At 48.2% G+C, this 20,063-nt stretch overlaps 1 protein-coding gene across 1 annotated transcript in view; it reads left to right on the top strand.

The window, feature by feature from the left end:
* Positions 1-20,063, top strand: part of Myo7b (myosin VIIB) — a 77,857-nt gene that overhangs the window by 26,052 nt on the left and 31,742 nt on the right. Inside the window, exons 6-16 of the mRNA XM_021150276.2 lie at positions 1,100-1,221; positions 4,129-4,271; positions 5,664-5,777; positions 7,550-7,703; positions 9,777-9,853; positions 10,806-10,925; positions 11,103-11,245; positions 12,320-12,530; positions 12,964-13,099; positions 16,196-16,359; positions 16,742-16,879. Of these exons, the coding sequence (XP_021005935.1) occupies positions 1,100-1,221; positions 4,129-4,271; positions 5,664-5,777; positions 7,550-7,703; positions 9,777-9,853; positions 10,806-10,925; positions 11,103-11,245; positions 12,320-12,530; positions 12,964-13,099; positions 16,196-16,359; positions 16,742-16,879 (1,522 nt within the window). The remainder of the gene's footprint in view (positions 1-1,099; positions 1,222-4,128; positions 4,272-5,663; positions 5,778-7,549; positions 7,704-9,776; positions 9,854-10,805; positions 10,926-11,102; positions 11,246-12,319; positions 12,531-12,963; positions 13,100-16,195; positions 16,360-16,741; positions 16,880-20,063) is intronic.

Here is a 20,063-nt window from a genome sequence, read left to right as displayed (position 1 = left end):
TGTGTGTGTGTGTCTGTGTCTGTGTGTCTGTGTGTGTCTGTGTGTGTGCAATTTTGGTATTGTTTATTTTGGTTTCATTACTATGTTTTTGAGAGCTATGTCTCTCACAGCTCTGACTGGTTTGGAACCTGCTATGTAGAACAGGCTGGACTTAAACTCTTGGAGATCACCCTCTCTGCCTCCCGAGAGCAAGAATTAAAGGTGCTTTAAGAATTAGGTGCAGTATGCCCAGCTCAACTTGACCTTGGAGTGAACATTGAAGCCACGTAGCAGCTGGCTCTCCAGGACAGTAAGCAAGTAGCCAACAGAGCAGTAAACAAGGAAAGGACTGGCAGGATCTTCACAGTGGGGATGACACAGAGGCAGGGTATGCAGCAGCCGCTCACACTGCAGCTCAGTCGGGAAGCTGAGAGATGAAGGCTCGTGCTAAGCTTGACTGTACCTTTTTATTCTGTCCAGGACCCCAGTCTGTGGAAATGTGCCAACCATATTTAGGGTGTGCCTTCCCACTTCAAGTAACCCAATCTAGATAATCTTACAGACATATCCAGAGGCTTACCTCTTTGGTGACTCTAAACATTCCAGGTTATACACAGATTCTGATTGGGTGAAGCTAAGGGAACCTGGGATGCTAGAGTTCTGTCCAGATACAGATAACACTGGCCCAGGAGCCACACTTTCATCAGAAAGACACTGAGTCACCTTTCCTGTTCTGACAGGTAGCCCAGGGATAACCCAGATCATACTGTGCCAAGAGTCTTTCAGCCTAGCAGGAAAGAAAAGACAATGCAATAATTTCTACCAGGGATGCTCAACATTTTGACATTGTCTTCTCCAAATGTATTGAGCTACATTATAGTTATTCTGGAACACATGCAGACATGCCTGTATCATAGATAGATAGTCCGAGATGCTCAGGGGACTTCAGGGCAAAGGCATTGTGGAATTTCTTCATGGGAAAGTGTATTCATGTTAGCATGGCCCAGGGTACACAGTGGGTGGGAGTTGGGAGCACAGAGGTCATTTTATAGAGAGTGGAGAAGCTCTAGATAGTGGTAAGTCTCTGTCTGAGGCCTCATTTCCCTGAACTCTCCTGCAGTGGCGAGTCTGGGGCCGGGAAGACTGAGACCACCAAGCTTATCCTTCAGTTCCTCGCCACGGTCAGTGGCCAGCATTCGTGGATTGAGCAACAGGTCCTGGAGGCCAACCCCATCCTGGAAGGTAAGCTGTGATCCTGAGGACTTGGACATGAGTGGTCCTCCCCACACATGGTGGCCATGGGTAGCCACGTGTAGCCGTGGCACAAGTCATAAACTTCAAACAAGGCTGGGCTGAACAGGAGTGTGTGATCCCCAGGTAGCATGAAGGGAGAGGCTGTAGAGGTAGCTTAATTGGGAAAATGCTTACCATATAACCATGTGGACCTAAATTCAGTCCCCAGCACCCATGTAAAAACCAGGCATGGTGGCTGTTGTAATTCTAGCACAGGAGAAGCAGAGGCAGGTAGATCTCTGGGGCTCAATGGCCGGCCAGCCCAGCCTAACTGGCGAGCCTCAGAACCCAGTGAGATACCCTGTTTCAAAAACACAAGGTGGATGAAGAATGACAGCTGAGGTTGATTTCAGGCCTTCATGAGGGCACGGGTGCAGGCGTGCGCGTGCGCACACACACACAAATACACACACTGAATGGGAAAACCCAACAGTATTCCTTTAAAGATAGGGTTCCAAGTGGGGCAGTAATAGCATCCTTTTAATCCCAGCACTCATGGAGCAGAGGTGGGCAGGCCTCTATGAGTTCAAGGCCAGCCTGGTCTACAGAGAGAGTTCCATGACAACCATAGAGAAACCTTGTCTCAGAAAACCAAAAACCAAACCAAACCAAAACAAAAAGCAAACCCAAACAAACAAAAAATAGGGTTCCAAGATCAAACCAGTTTGAGAAATGCCTGTGTGTTTCTGAGAAGTTGTTTCTGGGCCACATGTGGTTAAGACTGCAATAGGAGCCCTCGAGGAGACAAAGAAGAAGCAGGAGCAGACAGAGCAAGCATTCAGACTCAGATGCTGACTGGATAGTTTGAGAAGAGAAGAGAGGACCCAGAATTGGGCAAGGGGGTTGGGTGGGGGGTGTCAAGCTGGATGCCTTGCACCGGTCAGTACCTTGCTGTCCCTGTCTTACTGACTACAGGGAGAGACTCTGTAGTGAGCTCACCTAATGACAGGCTGTGGGCCAGACTTCCCCTCAGAAGAGTTGAGTCAGGTTCCCCCACCCTGAGCTTTAGTCCCTGGTCGAGGTGGTCCAGGCATCTGTTACCTTGGCCCCAGGTCCAGTAGCTGCTGAACAGATAATCTTTTTTTTCTTCCCTCATCTCTGTGTTGTTATTTTACTTATCTTATGGGTACGTGATCATGTGTGTGCAGATGTATGTACACATGCACATGTATGTATACGCATGTGAAGGTCAGAAGTTAACCTTGGGTGCATTCTGCCTTTGGTTTGAGACACTGACTTGGAACTTCACCAAGTGGGCTTGGTGTTGTGAGCCAACAAACGTGTGCTGGGAACCAAGCTCTGGTCCTGAAGCAGCCGGTGCTCCTAACTGCTGAGCCATCCCTTCAGCCTCCACCTTGATTTCTCATAGGGGGTCTCTCACTGAATCTGAAGCTCACTGACTGGCTAGCCTGGCTGGCCAACAAGCCCCAGGGATCTTCCTGTTTCTGCCTACCCATCATAGGCACACGTGCATGAGAGCCCTCCCCGTGTTCCTGCTTTGTCACTGTGACTGCTAAAGGCTTGACATGAGTGATGCCATTTTCATTTGGTCAGCTTTCACATTTCTGTGGGCTGCTGAGAAGCCTGCAGTAACAGCTTTACAAAAGATAGGTTGGGTCGATTGCTACAACCACATGTCTCCTTTTGTATCCATCTGCCCTTTCTGGGGTGGAGTCAGCCCTTGTCAATCACGCTTCCCATCCCACCTCTACCTCATCACACGAGGCATCTTCTTTTTCTTTTTTCTTTTCCTCCCCCACCCCCTGCATTTCTTCAAGAATACTGTATTTACAACATTTCCACCCTTCTCCTCTCCCTCTTCCAATTTCTTCTGTGTCCCCTCAACTCTGCCTTAAATTCATGGTCTCCTCTCTCTCTCTCTCTCTCTCTCTCTCTCTCTCTCTCTCTCTCTCTCTCTCTGTGTGTGTGTGTGTGTGTGTGTGTGTATACAGCATGGTCTATTTAGGCTATGTGGGCTGACCACTTGAGAAACACATGGCTCTGTTGGCCCTCAGAAGCCTCCCTCCCTCCTCCTTTGAGGCGATCTCAAATTCTGAGCCTAGCATTCCCAGCTGTAAGTCCCCTAGCCTACCACCATTTTGGCTAGCCTTCTCTCCTCTTCTCCTGGGTCTACACTTGGCTAGATTCCTACTCTACAGGGGCCCTGTCTTCTGACTTCTAGCTTTCCTGTACACTGCTGTCTCTTCCCTACCATGGCTACCAAGACAACCTTCCTCACCTTCAACTGCATGCTCTCCACTGTCAGGTTTTAAGACCAGGGGCTTTTAAAGCTACATTTACCTGAAACAACCCGTTTCTCACACTGCTGAAAATGAAATACCAACTCTCCTATCAAAAGCCTGGCTGTGAGTGTCTAACTTTCTAACCAACTCCCCCAGTTGCCTGGATTCCACTGTCAACTCCCCAGGGGAGTTTGCCAACTCAGGACATAGACCCCAGGGCGGCTACTGGTATAATGGCACACCTCAACTAGAGATGCTCCTCTTCCTCACTTATTCCACACCCTCAGTCCTCCCCCAAGTACAGGCTACTCCTCAGCTACGTGGGAAGAAACCTCCCCCTTCCTCTGAGACCTCTAAGAAGGAACCCCGCTCTGCCACACGGACCTGAACTCTCCTCAGCTTCAGACATGCTGTCTATCTACAGGCTGTCTGTCTGTCTGTCCAAAGCACTAATAACTCTTCCAATGAACTACTTTCCTGAAAGAATGGCCACCTCACTGTTGATTCGTGAACCGTTCATCCACCTCCTCTGAGAACCTAGCAAGATGACCCTTAAGTAAATGGAAGTTTTCTCCCTTCTGCTCCTGTTGTGAAATCTCCCTTTTACCCTCAGCCTTTGGCAATGCCAAGACCATCCGCAATGACAACTCCAGTCGCTTTGGGAAGTACATTGACATCCACTTCAACTCTAGCGGGGTGATTGAGGGCGCAAGCATTGAGCACTTCCTCCTGGAGAAGTCCAGAGTCTGCCGGCAGGTGAGACTACTCCCTACCCCCGTCACCCTGGGACTTCCTCACTGTCATCCTCCTGCCTCTGTCCCCAAACTCCATGTGCTTCTCAGTATTGCTGCTAAGGAAGCAATTGAATTTTCTCAGCTTTGAATTTCTTGTCCATACAATTTGTATAAAAGCACGTGTGGGCATACATGCATACATGTTTGTGTGTGTGTGCAGATACACATGTGTGCACATTTGTGTGACAGCTGGTGGCCAGTGTTAGGTGTGTTCCTTGATCATTCTCCACCTTATTTTTGGATACAGGGTCACCCACTGTATCTTGAGGTTAATGATTCAACAAAACTTGCTGGCTAGCAAGCCCCGGGGATCCAATTTCTGTCTCTCCAGCACTAGGGCTACAGGTGTATACCATCATATCCAGCTCTTTACATGAATAGTGGGGATTTGAACTCATATCCTGTGCTTGCATGGCAAGTACTTTACCACCTGACTCTCTCTCTCTCTTCTTGCTATATAGCTGCAGGTAACTTTGAATTTCCAATTCTCTGTTCACCCACATATTTTTCTTTATTCTTTGGTGCCTACCATGCCTCACCTCCTCTGGAATTAACTTTGAGGCCTGGCTAAAACAAATCTAAGTTAAGGTGCTTTGGGGGCTATGGCAGAGGGACTTGGAGAACAGTATGGAGGGCCATGGCTCAGGACTGGGGAGGCAGAGACAGGGGGATCCCTGGGGTTTGCTGGCCAGTCAGCCTGCCCTACTTTTCTGATTCTAGGTCAATACTCTGTCTCAAAAAGCAAGGTAAATTTCCAAGAACCACATCCAAGATTGTCCTATGCACTCTGCATTCTTGCTTGTACATGCATACTTTCACACACAAGAACACACTCATAAACCAAGCTGTAACTATAGATACGTTATATAAGTGAATTTAAGGTCTGGAAGAAACACAAACCTTGAAGGGCTTCTGTGGAGTGGGAAGCAGAGATTTTGAGGAGGTGGAGAGACAGGGTGGAAAGAAAGCTTACCTTAGGACAACAGAAGTTGACGACAGTCTAAATTTTCACAGTGAGGATGTGGTTATAAATAGTATTTACAAACCCCGAGTCTGCACAAGCCTATGGCCATTGGCTCTCTAGATGGCCACTGAGTGACTATCAATTCCGTGAGACAATGAGTTGCAGAGCTCTGTATGGCTTCCTGGGCTAGGAAGTGAGGTCAGGATAAACCTAGCCTCTTGGTTCATGGTACCCAGAATCCTCTGCTTCTTAGAACAAAGGCCACCTAGGGGTACAGGCTGGTCCTTGGGTAAATGCCACAGCCACACAGGGCTGTGAATTCTTCAGGCTGAAACTGGAGAGGTTCTGAGGGCCTTGCTCACACATCCCTTTGGATGCCTTTTCTCCCAGGCTGCAGAGGAACGCAACTACCACATCTTCTACTGCATGCTGATGGGGATGAGCCCGGAAGAGAAGCAAATGCTGAGTTTGGGCATGCCCTCTGAGTACCATTACCTGACCATGGTGAGCTCCTCTATTTCTCTTCCCAACCTGCTCCTCAGGAAAAAAGGGAGGAAAAAGAGGTCTGGCACATGCTCAGACCTCATTCTTGGCTGCTGGGATACTTCTCTAGCTGGGCCCTGAGTGAGTACTAGGTCCCCTTTCCTTCCTGTTTGGAAATAATTTTATGACCATCTTTATGGTCTTCTTTCTATTTACCTTCTGTTCCTTGTACTCCTGGAGTCCTAAGCTAAGGCTCTGGTCATTTTCTACGTACAGCATCTTCTAAATCCCTTCAGACCTACAAGAGTCTTCCAGTGCAACAGGTGACAGGTGGTAATCCACAGACTCTCGAATCCATCCTTGTAGGTTAACCCAGACTCCAAGCTCTCAGAACATGAGCTTTGCCCTCCCTCATTCCTCCTTTCCAGGACATTGAGATTCAAGAAGATATGGGCATGCATTGATTAATAAGGGGTGACATATTCTACCCCTGGATCAATTTCCTACATTACCTATGGTCACTACCTCAGTCTTCACCAGTCCTTTCCTAGAATGTGGCAGTAGTTTTCTTTTGGGTTGTCCCTGTGTTCAGCTTTGACCTCTGGTCTATCAATCATCTCACAGAGCAAACCCTCTGACAGCAATTAGTCACTCTAAGTTCAAGACCTTTGACATAGCTTCACACTTCTCAAAGATCTGACCTTCCTTGCAGCAGCCCTTGGATCCCACCTTCCAACTCTGTCTCACCACACTTTGCCCTGTGAAGGTCCAGCTTAGACAGTTTCTGTGGGGACCTCTCCCTATCTCCCAGTAGGGCTAGCTTTGGTCTGATTGGTCTCAGCACTGGTAATAGTTAAGGGTCATTGGCCTCTTACCTGCCCCTCTTAGATATACAGTATCTGTGAAGAATTGCAAGCCATTAGTTCATAACTTGTAGCAAGGAGCACAGGTCTTGCTATGTAGTCAGCCTTGAGAAGTGCTTCTTACAGGAATGAGCTCACAGTATTCTCTAGAGACAAGCCAGGCAGGCTCAAGATGGATGGAGACAAACAGAGGCCCAGAGAAGGGATTCACTCATGGTCACCCAGTGCTGCTGGCAAAGCCCAGGTATGCTTTAGCTGTGGTGCCACCAGAGCTGTCAGGGTCAGAGCCTGGGCCTAAGCAGCTCTGACAAGCTGGTCTCAGTCACCATCTTCAATGAGCTAATTAAACAGACAAGAGACCATGGGCCAAGCAGAGAAAGGGAATGTATTCAGCGGTCAGCGGGAGTTTATTTTATTGGGAAAAGGCACAAAAAGTCAAGCATCCCCCAGGCCTGTCTATACTTGGGGTCCTGACAGGAAATATAGGTTCCAATGGAAGGCAAGAGCTATGCATAACTAAGCAGCCTTGTCTTGGCTTCAGTCCTCCTGAGAGGTAGTGTGACGAGATGTTAGAACTGTGGGAAATCTCTGATGGGAGACAGTCTCTCCCTCTGGCTGCCACTAGGTCTTCTTCTCCTAGGAGGAAATTCCTGGGGACATTCTAGGTTCTTGAGGTCCGTTGTTTCAATAGTTGAAATCAAATGCCAGGCACTTATTCTCCATGTCAGTTTGCCTCTGGAAATCCCTTAATTTGTTTGCTCAGCTTGAATACATGGATGTTGCCCTCCTGAATCCACCCAGAGCTCAGATGGTGACTTTTCCGGGAACTTTAACTAAGGTCTTGAGCCATCTTGGCCTTGCTGGCTCCTGGATGGGGCACGGTGAGATCTGGGGTAGCTCTCTCTTAGCTGGAGTGTCCTGTTCCTGCAGGGAAGCTGCACATCCTATGAGGGGCTCAGCGATGCCAAGGACTACGCACATGTCCGCTCGGCCATGAAGATCCTCCAGTTCTCAGACTCAGAGAACTGGGACATCAGCAAGCTGCTGGCAGCCATCCTCCACCTGGGGAATGTGGGGTTCATGGGTAACGTTTGTCTCGATAACACCCCTGGGAAGGAAGACTGGAGGGATGGGGACAGCAGGAGAAAGAAGTCTCTAGATCCTGTGCCAAAAGGATCTTGTGATCCAACCCAGTTTTGGGAAAATATATCCTAAAAATGTGGCTATGATTTTGCAGTCCTCAGAGGTTTGAGGGTGAGACATGAAAGCACAGGGCCTCTGCAGGAAAAGAGAGAGGCGATGGGCTGAGGAGACAGCTATCAGTAAGGTGCTTGCCATGCAAGCATAAGGAACTGAGCTTGAATCCCCAGGATCCACACAAAAACCAGGGGTGCCTGCCACCCCAGTGGTAGGTAGGCAGAGCCAGCAAGGTCCTGGACCTCACTGACAGGCCAGCGTAGCTGAAACAGTGAGCCCCAGTACAGTGACAGTCTGTCTTAGAAAAATAAAATGAAGAATGGTTAAGGAAGACCTCCAACATTAACCTCCAGTCTCCACATTATGATTCAATACTGTAGGAAAATTACAGTTACAAAATAGCAATGAAGTAATTTTATTCTTGGGGGTCAGCACAACATGAGGAACTGTATTAAGGGGCTGTAGCATTAGGAAGATTGAAAACCACTGTTAGAAAAGAATCAGGTGAGTCACTCCATGGTTATCTGGGACTCCAGAGGGTTACCCACTCATGGTCAGGGTGAACCAAAGTGTACAAACCCACTCATGAACCTCTCAAACCAGTTTGTAAGAAATCAAAGTGCCATGAAGATGAAAGGGTCCTGGTGAGCGGCGTCCTGAGACACTGGACCATCACTGACAGTCCTCTCTGGAGGAAAATATGGATAGATTGGTAATCATTGTTTGTAATGGTTTTTAAAACATGAATTCAGCACATAGCCTGAAGCAAACAGGAACAATGATAAACAAGTGAACGTGGCATGGTTGAGGGAAGATGTGCCAGGTTCAGATCACAGACAGAGAGATCATGCCAACATGGAACTTTGACGTGGCCTGAGGGCTGGAGAGATGAACGGCCCAGTCAGTAAAATGTTTGCCACACAAGCCAGTGTGTATATATGTGCCCGTGTGTGCACAAAACGTTTGTGTGTTTGTAATTCCAGTGATGGCAGGGGCGGGGGTGTGTTGGCCATGACAGGCAGAACCTAGAGCTCTTAGTGAAAGATATTCAACACCAATGTCTGGCCTTCATACTTACTTGCATGCATGTGTAAATTCACACCCTCCCACATTAGTACATGTACACATGCATGTACACTACATACATGTGCATACACATAAACACAAAATATAAGGTAAGAGTGATCAAGGAAGCCACGTGCTGAACATGTGCACACACACACACACACACACACCTCCTAAGTGCCATATAAGGACATAATGAGGCAATTGAAAAGATAATGAAATAGCAAAGAAGTGGTTTTCATGAATCTCTCTCTGTGTGTGTGTGTGTGTGTGTGTGTGTGTGTGTGAGATGCTTGGGAGTGAACCCAGATTCTTATGCACACTAGGCAAGTATTCTATCACTATGATTCATCCTTAGTTCCCACAGCTTTTAAAGCTAAGACAAAATGCCTTCTGTCCCTATTAGACAGCCATTCCTGAGGTAGACAGAGACTCACAGAGGCAGAACTGGAAGTAGAGATGTAGTCAGGAGACTGCAGCTTCCAGTCTCCATTAATACAGCATATGACTGCATAAGTACACAAATGTCTGTGCTGCTAAAGACAGTATGGTGAGTCAAAGCAAGCAGCAAATCTCTCCTCCCTCAGAACAGACCCCAGTCAGGCTCTCAACTGCAGTCTGCTCAGTGTCTAAACTCAGTGTCCCCGCCACTAAGCCCACAGTTCCAGGGTCCTGTCCTAGCCAAACCCAGGGGACCAGGCCCTGTTTCAGTGACTGACTGCTGGTCAGTGGGGAGATTTGCTCTCCTGGAGAAGGTCCCTGGACAGGTGCTGTCCTCTCCTGAGCACAGTATTTGCTAAGGCACAGGCACAGGGCTGCCAAGAACCCCAACCTTCCTGGGCCCTCTGTCCATCACATCAGATTTCTCTCTCAAGACTACTGCTTCTCTCCCCAGCTGCAGTCTTTGAGAACCTGGATTCCTCTGATGTGATGGAAACTCCAGCCTTCCCCTTGGCAATGAAGTTGCTAGAGGTATTGGATCCTTGTCTTTGCTAGTTCAGATTCTCGTGGCTAAGACCTTGAGGGCTTGGGCTGACAGAGCCATAAACATGGCTCTCATAGCCCCATCCAGTTCCCCACATGTGTCTCCCACACTCTCCCAGCTCTGAGCCTATCTGCATTCTGCGGGCTCCTGAGGGTAGGCACCAAGGCTGGGAAAGGGTGAGCCCAAACAATTGAGGTGACCAGGGTGCTTTAGTGTATGTGTCTCCCTTCTCTTTCCGTACCTTCCCCACCTTTCAGTGGCTCTGTCTCAGCATCTCCCACATAACCCACCCACACCCTACAGTCTCCTTTTGGGCTCCAAACCCCACACCCATCAGAATATCCATTTTGTATTATCCCACATGAGTTGTGCTTTCTCTGGTCCAAATTAGTCTGTGACTCAGCATAGAAGGTCCCAGAAAGCAAACGAAATCCTCACAAAACCAGTCATGTCCTAAAGTCCCACTTCCAAACATCATGGATGCATAAATTTGGAGGTAATGTGTTCAACATAGAAACTCAGAGACACACATTCAAACTACAGCGGGGGCTCCAAAACTTTGGTTGGAACCAGCTTTGTCTTCTCTGCATGGTGGGGAGGACCCACTCCCCTCCATCCTTCCCTTGCTTCTTTTGGTTTTCAGCCTCCAGTGGGAGAGTGGGGTTCTCAGCCAGGGCATAACAAAGTTTGGCCTCAGAGCTCTCCCAGCACTGGCTGTTTCCCAGTCCAGGAGAGCGGCATGTTCAGATTCACCAACTGAACTTGCTCCATAAACATTGTACAAAGCACTTGTGATACCAAGGTTGTGACCATCATGGGCCTGGTTGTGGTCCAAAGTATTTCTCACCATTAAGTCGTCTTTGGTCATGAGAGTGACAGGTGTGAGTCCCAAGCCAGGCTCTGCTGCACAGGCGCAGTACAGACCCACTCTCTTCCCAGGTGCAGCACGAGGCTCTCCGAGACTGTTTGATCAAACACACAATCCCTGTCCTTGGAGAGTTTGTCTCCAGGCCCGTGAACATTGCCCAGGCTACAGACCGGAGGGATGCCTTTGTCAAGGTACAAATCCACAGAGCAGGGCGGAGCCCAGCTGGGTGGCAAGTCCCAGCTTTGGGGATAACATCCCTTGGGAGATCAGTGTTGCCAGTCTGCATGCCCCCTTCCTGGGTGAACCTGCACAGGAAATGCCTTCTTCCTCTGCTTTAGACACTAAAGCGTCTACCTGTGTCTCCCCAGGGCATCTATGGGCGCCTCTTCCAGTGGATTGTCAAGAAAATCAATGCTGCGATCTTCACTCCCCAAGCCCAAGATCCCCAAAATGTGCGGAGGGCCATCGGTCTCCTGGACATATTCGGCTTTGAAAACTTCCAGAACAATAGGTATGAAAATCTCAACCTACATTATTTCTGAAGATGGAAGATGGAAGTTCAGCCAGTAATGAGCTTGCCATGCAAGCTCAAGCTTCCTTCTTCAGAGATCATGGGGAAAGCTGGGCATGGTGGCACGTGCTCATAACACAGGTACGGGGGAAGTAAACACAGTGGCCCAGTGGCTAGTGAGGCTAGCTGAATTGGTGAGGAGACTCAGTCTCAAAAATCAAAGCTGGATGACATCAAGGACCAATATCCAAGGTTGATTCCACATATGTACACACATATACAAGTAAGTGTACCTCTGTACATGCTTGTGTACATGCATGCACATGCATGTGTACCCACGCACGCATGCGAGCACACACACACACACACACACACACGTGCAAAGATGAGCAGTGATTCTGACCAAGCTTGAGAGTATCTGTCTCTTTCCCTCACCCTAACCTGGCCACTGGGGTTGGATCAAGGACTTTACCCTCTCATAATGCTGGGGTGTCTACAAGTGAGTCTGGACCTTCTGCAAATACAGCCTAAGTGCATCTAACACCCCAGTGCCCAAAGAAGTCTCTGTAACTCAAAGCCACACCCAAGAGCCAGGCGTGGCTCCTAGCATTACTCACCGCACTGAACCACCGACTCTGTTCCTGCTCTAGGACGACTTGCCACACGGGGTCGGGCGAAAACAGAAGTCAGTAGCATTGACTCAGCTAAGGGTTTTATGGACCATTTATAGCCTTTGAGTGAGCTCAGGCAGAACGTCTCAGATCCAGTGTCCCAGAGCTATTAGAAGTAGACTGGGCATTCTACCAGATACCACCATGATAAAGGCAGAGGAAGGAAATGAGGTAGGCAGGGAGCCAAATCTGGGCAGGTGCTATCCAGGGCAGAGTCAAAGGCAACAGGTGGCCAGTGGGGAGGTGAAGGAGCCTTTAGGGTCGGAGCCAGGACGCCAGAGTCCCCCGGAGTCAGAGCAAAAGGGCAAAGATGCCTCCTGACTCCAGGGCTCCCGGATGGAGCAGCAGTGGTACCCAGTGGACCCTGGTCCACCCTGAGATGGTGGTGCTGTTGATTCTATAGCTTTGAGCAACTCTGCATCAACTTCGCCAACGAGCACCTTCAGCAATTCTTCGTGAAGCACGTGTTCACTATGGAGCAGGAAGAGTACCTGTCTGAGAACATCACCTGGAACTACATCCACTACACCGACAACCAGCCCATCCTGGACATGCTGGCCCTCAAGCCCATGAGCATCATCTCTCTCCTAGATGAGGAGAGCCGCTTCCCGCAGGCATGTGTCATCACCACCTTCTGAATACAACCTACATTCCGAGTCTCTCCTCAGAGGTCAAGCAACTCCATGTTGCTGGGTGTGGTGGGTAAACTTGATAACTTGCACAAGGTTGTCAAAACCTCTGCCTAACAAGGCCCAGACTAACCAGACCCTCCTGCTCAGCACAACTCCTACAGGAAGGCTTCCCAGACTGCTAAAGACCTGGACAGTTTTCCAGTGGGTTGAGTGGGAGGGCTGGCAAAGGAGTAGCCCCTAGTCTCTGTTCCCGAGCCTTTACTACCACAAGTCACCAGCCAGTGTGAGTTAGCCGTCCATTAGTAGTGAGTTATCAGTCATCCTGAGCCCAGCTTCCTTTGTCTCTTGTGGGTTGGCCTCCTGACCTCCTCACGACTCTGGGGCCTCAGCCCATAGAGCATCTGGGTTCTTCCAGGGGACAGATGTCACTATGCTGCAGAAACTGAACAGTATCCATGCCAACAACAAGTCCTTCCTGAGCCCCAGGAGCATCCATGACACCCGATTTGGGATCGCACACTTTGCGGGAGATGTATACTACCAGGCAGAAGGTGAGCATAGCTCTGTGTCTGACCTACCAGGAGCCAACTCAGGATCCCACAGGAAGGAGGAAGCCAGGGAACTGAGGATGAAGCAGACTGCTGCTCAGCCTCCTTTCCCTGCTTACACAGTCCAGGACCTGAGCCAGGGGAGGCGCCACCCACTGTGGGTGGGTCTTTCTGCTTCAGTTAATGTAGCATAGATAATCCCCCACAGGCTGGCCAGTCTACCAGGTGATTCTAAATTCTGTCAAATGGTAAAACACTAACCATTGCATATGTCATGTATGCTCTCTGTGGCTGGTTTCTTTCACTTACTCTAAGGTGTTTGTTTTTTGGGCTTTGGGGTCTTTGTTTGTTTTTGAGACAGGGTTTCTCCGTGTAGCCTTGTTGTTTTGGAACTCACTCTGTAGACCAGGCTGATCTCAAATGTACAGAAATCTGCCTGCCCCTGCCTCCCAAGTGCTGGGATTAAAGGCGTGCACCACCACGCCTAGCTATACTCTGAGGTTGGTCTGTATTAATGTAGTTGCCGGGGATCAAACCCAAGTCCCCCACTTGCTCTCTGAGCTCTTTCCTGTCATCTCCCCAGACCTCTCTGTTCCTTTGTATTGCAGAAGAATATTTTGTTTCTCTCTTCAATTGATGGGTGTTTGAATTGTTTCTACAGCTATTTTATATAACACAGCTGTGGCCGGCCATCTTTATGTGGACATAGATTTCAGTTCGCTCAGCATATATCTAGCTAGGTCATGTACAGGGGCACATGTGGGGCCCCCACCAAACTCTTAAAGTAGCTGTGCTATTTTACACTCCTAATAGGTGTGTGTCAGAGTACCAACCTTTCTGCATCCTCTTGAGCTTGTGATGTCAGAGGCTGACTTGCAGGAGTCTGTCCTCTCCTCTCACAGTGCGGGGGCCTGGGGATGGAACTCAGGCTATCAGACTTGGCAGCGAGTGTCTTTTCCTGCTTAGCCGTCTCTCTGGCCTATAATAATACTTTCTATATTCTGACTGTAAGTACCTCCTCAGATATATAGTTCGTAAAACTTTTCTCATGCCGAGGGGACCATCTTTTCATGTTTGCTTTGGTGGCTGTGGATGGAGCTCAGGGCCTGACACACGGTGCAAGCGTTCCTTCCCACTGAGCTATGTCCCAAGTCTTTGGTTTTCCTGTTGTTGTTGTTGTTGTTGTTGTTGTTTTATTTGCCACCAGAAGGTGTGGTCTGGATAGGGTGGGTCTTCTGACTTCAAATGATCCAGATTTAGGGCGGATCGTTCCACTTCAAAATGATCCTATTAAGCAAAATTCCCTACGGGCATGGCTAGCTGCTTGGAGTTTAGTTGATTCCAGATATAGTCAAGTTAATAACCAATATTAGCAACCATAGTCCCAGAACCCAAAGAGGACACTGAACCCATCCCCCACACCCCTGTGTGTGTTCAAGAGTGAGGTTTTGTTTGTTCCTTTGTTTTCATGCTTGCTTCTGTAAGTGACATGAAACTTAAAAGGATGCTAAGATTCAGGAAACTTCTTTCTCTGAGCATGAGGATCTAATTTAGAACACCCAAAATTCATGAAAACCAGACACATCTCACATCCACTGTCTCAGCACTGCTGTGGGGAAATGGGAAACAGACAGGGGAATCATTGGATGTTCAAAGAACAACTAGCCTGGTGTGCACAGTTCTGAATAGCAAAAGATCCAGCCTCAAATGAGACAGAAGGGCTGTCCACTGACCACCACACAGGCACCATAGCATGCTCATGCCTACACTCTCACACAGGAGTGCACACACACTCTCTCTAGCACACACACAAACACACACACACATGCACGCACACACACATTTTTAGAAACAGGCTTGGGTATTTAGCTCAGAGTGTTTGCCTTGCAAATGAAGCCCTGGCATTTTATCCCCAGTACTAGTAAACCAGTCACAGTGATACATGCCTGTAATCCCAGCAGTCAGGAGGTGGAAGCAGGGGGATTAGACATTCAAGATCATCCTTGGCTACAAAGCAATTCGGGAGCTATAAAGCAATTCGGGAGCTATACGAGACCTGGCCTCAACAAAACAAAGCAAAAAGCAAAACATAAACCATAAAGCAACAAACAAAAATGCTAAAGGGTCTTGTTTTCATCTGGGGTACTCTGTTGTACCCATGACTTCATGTGCTCATGGCTCATAGGTAGCCATCTGTCCTTGTGACCGCACACAGTCCTCTCTTGGTGTATCCATATACTGATATCTTCTTTTAATGACACCGGCCATACTGGGTCAAGGCCCACTATCTTGACTACATTTTATGTTAATCATTAAGCGTCTCCTCTCAGGCCGAGGTGGTAGCTCAGTTAATAAAGTGATTTCTATGCAAATATGATGACTGAAGTCCATCCTCAAAAATCGCATTTAAGAAAAAAAATGCTGGACTTAGTGTGCCCCCCTGTAACCCTAGCACTGGGGAGGCAGAAACAAGCAGACCCTTGGGCTCACTGGATAGCAGCTTAGCCTATTTGGTGACCTCCAGGCTAATGAGTGACCCTGTCAAAAAAAAAAAAGTGGACATCCCCTGAGGAGTGTTCTTTGACCTCCACATATACAGGTACAAATGGGTACCGCCCTTAAACAAGCATGCACATACACAGGCACATGAAGCCTCCTCTTCAAACACAGGCGATCCATTCTGGATCTATACATACTGGAACCAAGGACCCCAGCAAATTAATTCAGGTGGATATGATTCAGTTCAAAACACTGGCCTCCTTCATTTCTGAAGGCTAGGTCTTTCCGTTGGAAGAGTTTCAACCCTATCTGAATGCCCAAGACCACAGAAACAGCATAATGTATTCATTGAGACCACAGTGCTACGTGGGGATGCAGCCAGTGCTCTCAACCTCTGTGCTGTCTCTCCAGCCCCAGGGGTTGAGAGTTCAGAGGTCAGAAGTGACTTAGTGATGGATGGGACAGAAGCTCTGTCCCAGTGGGAGCTAGACAGTATGCTTCAGTGGGACATTCTGGAAACCCTCTAGGCAAGCTCGATTTATTCAAGGGATAGAGGGCATAGCTGAGCTGGCCTGAAGGATAGCCCTGATGTCCCCACAGGCTTTCTGGAGAAGAATCGAGACGTGCTGAGCACAGATATCCTAATCCTGATTCACTCCTCGAAAAACAAGTTTCTGAAGGAGATATTTAACGTGGACTCATCACAGACTAAGCTGGGGCACGGCACCATCTGCCAGGTGAAGGCAGGAAGCCAGCTCTTCAAGGTGGGTACTCACCTGCCACCCTCACTCCAAGGCACAGGGCCACAGATCTGACCAAGGAGACCCTTTGCTCTCTAGGAGTCCTAAGCATGCAACATCCCAGCATGTAGCTTGTCCTGGAATGAAGGGGAGAGAAGGAGAGAAATACAGAGGGAAGGAGGGAGAGAGGGGAGTAGGAAAAGAGGGGAATAGAGAAAAGGGGGAAAGAGGGAAGAAATAAACAGGAGGGAAGGGAGGAAGAGAAGGAGGGAAGGAAAGAAAAGAAAGAAGATGGGAGGAGGAAGGACGGAGGGGAAGTGTACACATGTGTCCTGAGTGGCAGCCCTCACTGTGGCATGGTCCCCAGGCACAGATCCCCTTATGCCCCCTTGCTGCTTCTTTGCAGTCATCAGACTCCACCAAGCGCCCCGTCACCCTCGCAAGCCAGTTCAAGCAGTCTCTGGACCAGCTGATGAGAATCCTGACCAACTGCCAGCCCTACTTTGTCCGCTGCATCAAACCCAACGAGTACAAGAAGCCACTGGTAACTAGGAGAGACTGGTGTGTGTGTGTGTGTGTGTGTGTGTGTGTGTGTGTGTGTGTGTGCTAGGGTTGGGGAGGGGGAGTTCCGAGGGGCTGAGTTTGACACCTAGAGTTGACACCCAGGGCATGGCCAGCATTATAGCTGCTGCTTGTCCCCTCTTTACAGACACCGGTGTGAATTGGTGGCAGCTCAGTGACCTGCACACTCACCTGAGACTGACTTCCACACACTCACATCTAGCTCCTCAGTCCATCTATCGTCAGCTGTGTGTGCTCAGCCAGGTTCAGGGCTCCTCTGGGCCTCATTACTTGTTATCTTCCATAAAGTCAGACTTATTCTTGTCTATAGGATGTTAGAAATGAAGCTGTGGTCATGAGAATGCCCACATGACCCAAAGTATCTTTAAGACATCACATCTGTAGAAGGGCAGTCTGCAGGAACAAGCTCTGGCAGTGAGCACACCCGATGGGATTCTACGGGGACTTGACGATTTCAGGATCCCACGCTGTGCTCTTGTTGGTCAGACTTTGGCCTCACGTCCTTAACAGGATGGGCCAAAGCTGACATTCGGAGAGGTGAAGCTCAGGAGAATCAAAACTTACATTTGGAGCCAGGCATGGTGGCGCACGCCTTTAATCCCAGCACTCGGGAGGCAGAGGCAGAGGCAGGCAGATTTCTGAGTTTGAGGCCAGCCTGGTCTACAGAGTGAGTTCCAGAACAGCCAGGGCTACACATACAGAGAAACCCTGTCTTGGAAAAACAAAAACAAAAACAAAATTGGGAACTAGAAGCTAGAAACTTACATAGGGGTTTACAACATGGCACTTTCTCAAAATCAAGTAGTCCTGTCTCAGTTAATCTTTCGATAGAAAGTTTTTTGTGTTTCTCAGAAAAGATGCAACTAGTTTAGGAGCAGATGGTATAGCACATCTTCCACCTAAAAGCCACACTTATCAAAAGGCATCGACTATTTCAAATGTTGGCACTGAAGAGTCAGACCTGCAGGAGCTTTCTCCACACGTGGTGGGGACAAAAGGAAGCCTATGATACACTGATCTATAGAATTCACCTCCCCAAAGAGCCAGAAACACGGGGGCTTTCCAAACTAGGAAATATGATTTGCGAAGACAAAACAACTAAAAACGATGTCATAGGGAATAGGGAGATATTGGTTATGTTAGTGTATATATCCATGTGTGTCCAAGTGTGGGGGTGTCACATATGTGTACACTGATGATAGAGTTTGATATTGTATATCTTCCTTTATTGTTGTCCAACTTACATAGTTTTTAAATTATTTTATTTTATGTGTATGAATGTTTTGACTGCATGTGTATATGCATTCACCACATGAATGAAAGCTTGATGCCCATCAAGGCCAGAACTGGAACTGGAACTAGAACTGGAGTTAGGGACAGTTGTGAGCATAATGTGGGCATATTTGAAATAAGGTGCAATTCTATATATTGAGGTTGTTTTATAAAAGTTACTATAGACAGCAGTTGGACGACTCTTATTCCTCAAGCCGGGAAAACTCCCTTGCTCTTAAGAATTCCTGCAAGTGGCCACACTGCCTGCCTAGGCTGAGGCTTACATCCGGTGGGTGTCTCTGACCAGAAGGCATCTGAGTGGCTGCAGCTTCCTGCTGTGAATTGTAGAGGAGAGGCCTAGGTTGAGGACCAGTGTCTTTCTTCTCTCTCTTAGAACTCACTCTGTAGACCAGGATGACTTCAAACTCATAGAGATCCACATGCCTCTGTCTAAGTGGCTGGAATTAAAGGCTTGTGCCACCACCACCACCAAGCAATATCCCCTCTTTAAATCAGAGCCAATCCCTCCCATCATATACATTGTTGTGGAGATTAAATAAGAAACTCCAGGCTCTCAGGACATTCTCAATCAATAACAGCTGGCTATTCACCCAATGTTAACCACAGTGACCCTTACCAATCTGTCCATGGGCTTGTCTACTTAAAGGGTGTTATCTCCCCTAGTACTTCAGGTTGAAAGTACCCTCTGGAGTCTTGGAGACAGAAGCTAAGCACCATGCCCAGATTCCTGTCAGTCAGACTAGCCTCAGACCTTAGCTCCCTCTCCCACCATCCAGCTGTTTATATTCATCCAGAGGAAGACAGGCCAGGCAGAACTCAAGAGTCTATGCCTCTAAGTAGATTCATGTCTTCCTTCCACTATGACGGAGAAGTGTTGAATTGCTGCCTTTATTGGGGCAGCATCCAGACTGGTATAAGCAAGTCCCACTTAAAGTGTGTGTGTGTGTGTGTGTGTGTGTGTGTGTGTGTGTGTGTGTGTGTGTGTATGTATGTGTGTGTGTGTAGGCCAGAGAACAACTTCTGATGATGTTCATCAGGCACTGTCTTAGGGCTTCTATTGCTGTGATAAAACACTATGACTAAAAGCAATTTGGAGATAAGGAGGTTTTGTTGTTGCTGTTTTGTTTGTTTGTTTGTTTGTTTTACTTTGTTTGAGACAAGGTTTCTGTGTGTAGCCCTGGCTGTCCTGGAATTTTCTCTGTAGACCAGGTTGACTTCAAACTCACAGAAAGCCTCCTGTCTCTGCTCCCTGAGTGCTGAGATTAAAGGCATCCACCGACAGCAGCTGAGAAAAGGATTTATTTCAGTTTATGTTTTCATCTCACAGTCCATCACTCTGGGAAGTCAGAGCAAGAACCTGGAGGCAGAGCTGATGCAGAGGCCATGGAGGGGTGTAGCTTATTAGCTTGCTCTTCATGACTTGCTGAACTTTCTTTCTTTCTTTTTCTTCTTTAATAGTCTATTTTTATTTTGCGTGCATTGGTATTTTGCCTCCACGTGTGTCTGTGTGAGGGTGTCAGGGACTGAAGTTACAGACAGTTGTGAGCTGCCATGTGGGTACTGGGAACTGAGCCCAAGTCCTCTGGAAGAGCAGCCAGTGCTCTTATCCTCTGTGCTGTCTCCCCAGCCCCAATCTGCTTTCTTATACACGCAGCCCAAGGGTGACTCCACTCACAGTGGATCAGGCCCTCTCACATTAATCACCAATTTAGAAAATACACCACAGGCCAATCTGGTGGAGACATTTTCTCAACTCAGGTTCCCTTTTCCCAAATGACTCTAGCTTGTGACAAGTCGATACAAACTAAACCAGTACAGGCATCAACCACCTTATTTGTGAGACAGGGTTTCTT

This window comes from Mus caroli, chromosome 18 (genome assembly GCF_900094665.2).
Source record: "Mus caroli chromosome 18, CAROLI_EIJ_v1.1, whole genome shotgun sequence".
In the NCBI taxonomy this organism is placed as follows: domain Eukaryota; kingdom Metazoa; phylum Chordata; class Mammalia; order Rodentia; family Muridae; genus Mus; species Mus caroli.
Note: the sequence above shows the minus strand (reverse complement) of the source record. Positions and strands in the feature narration are given on the sequence as shown.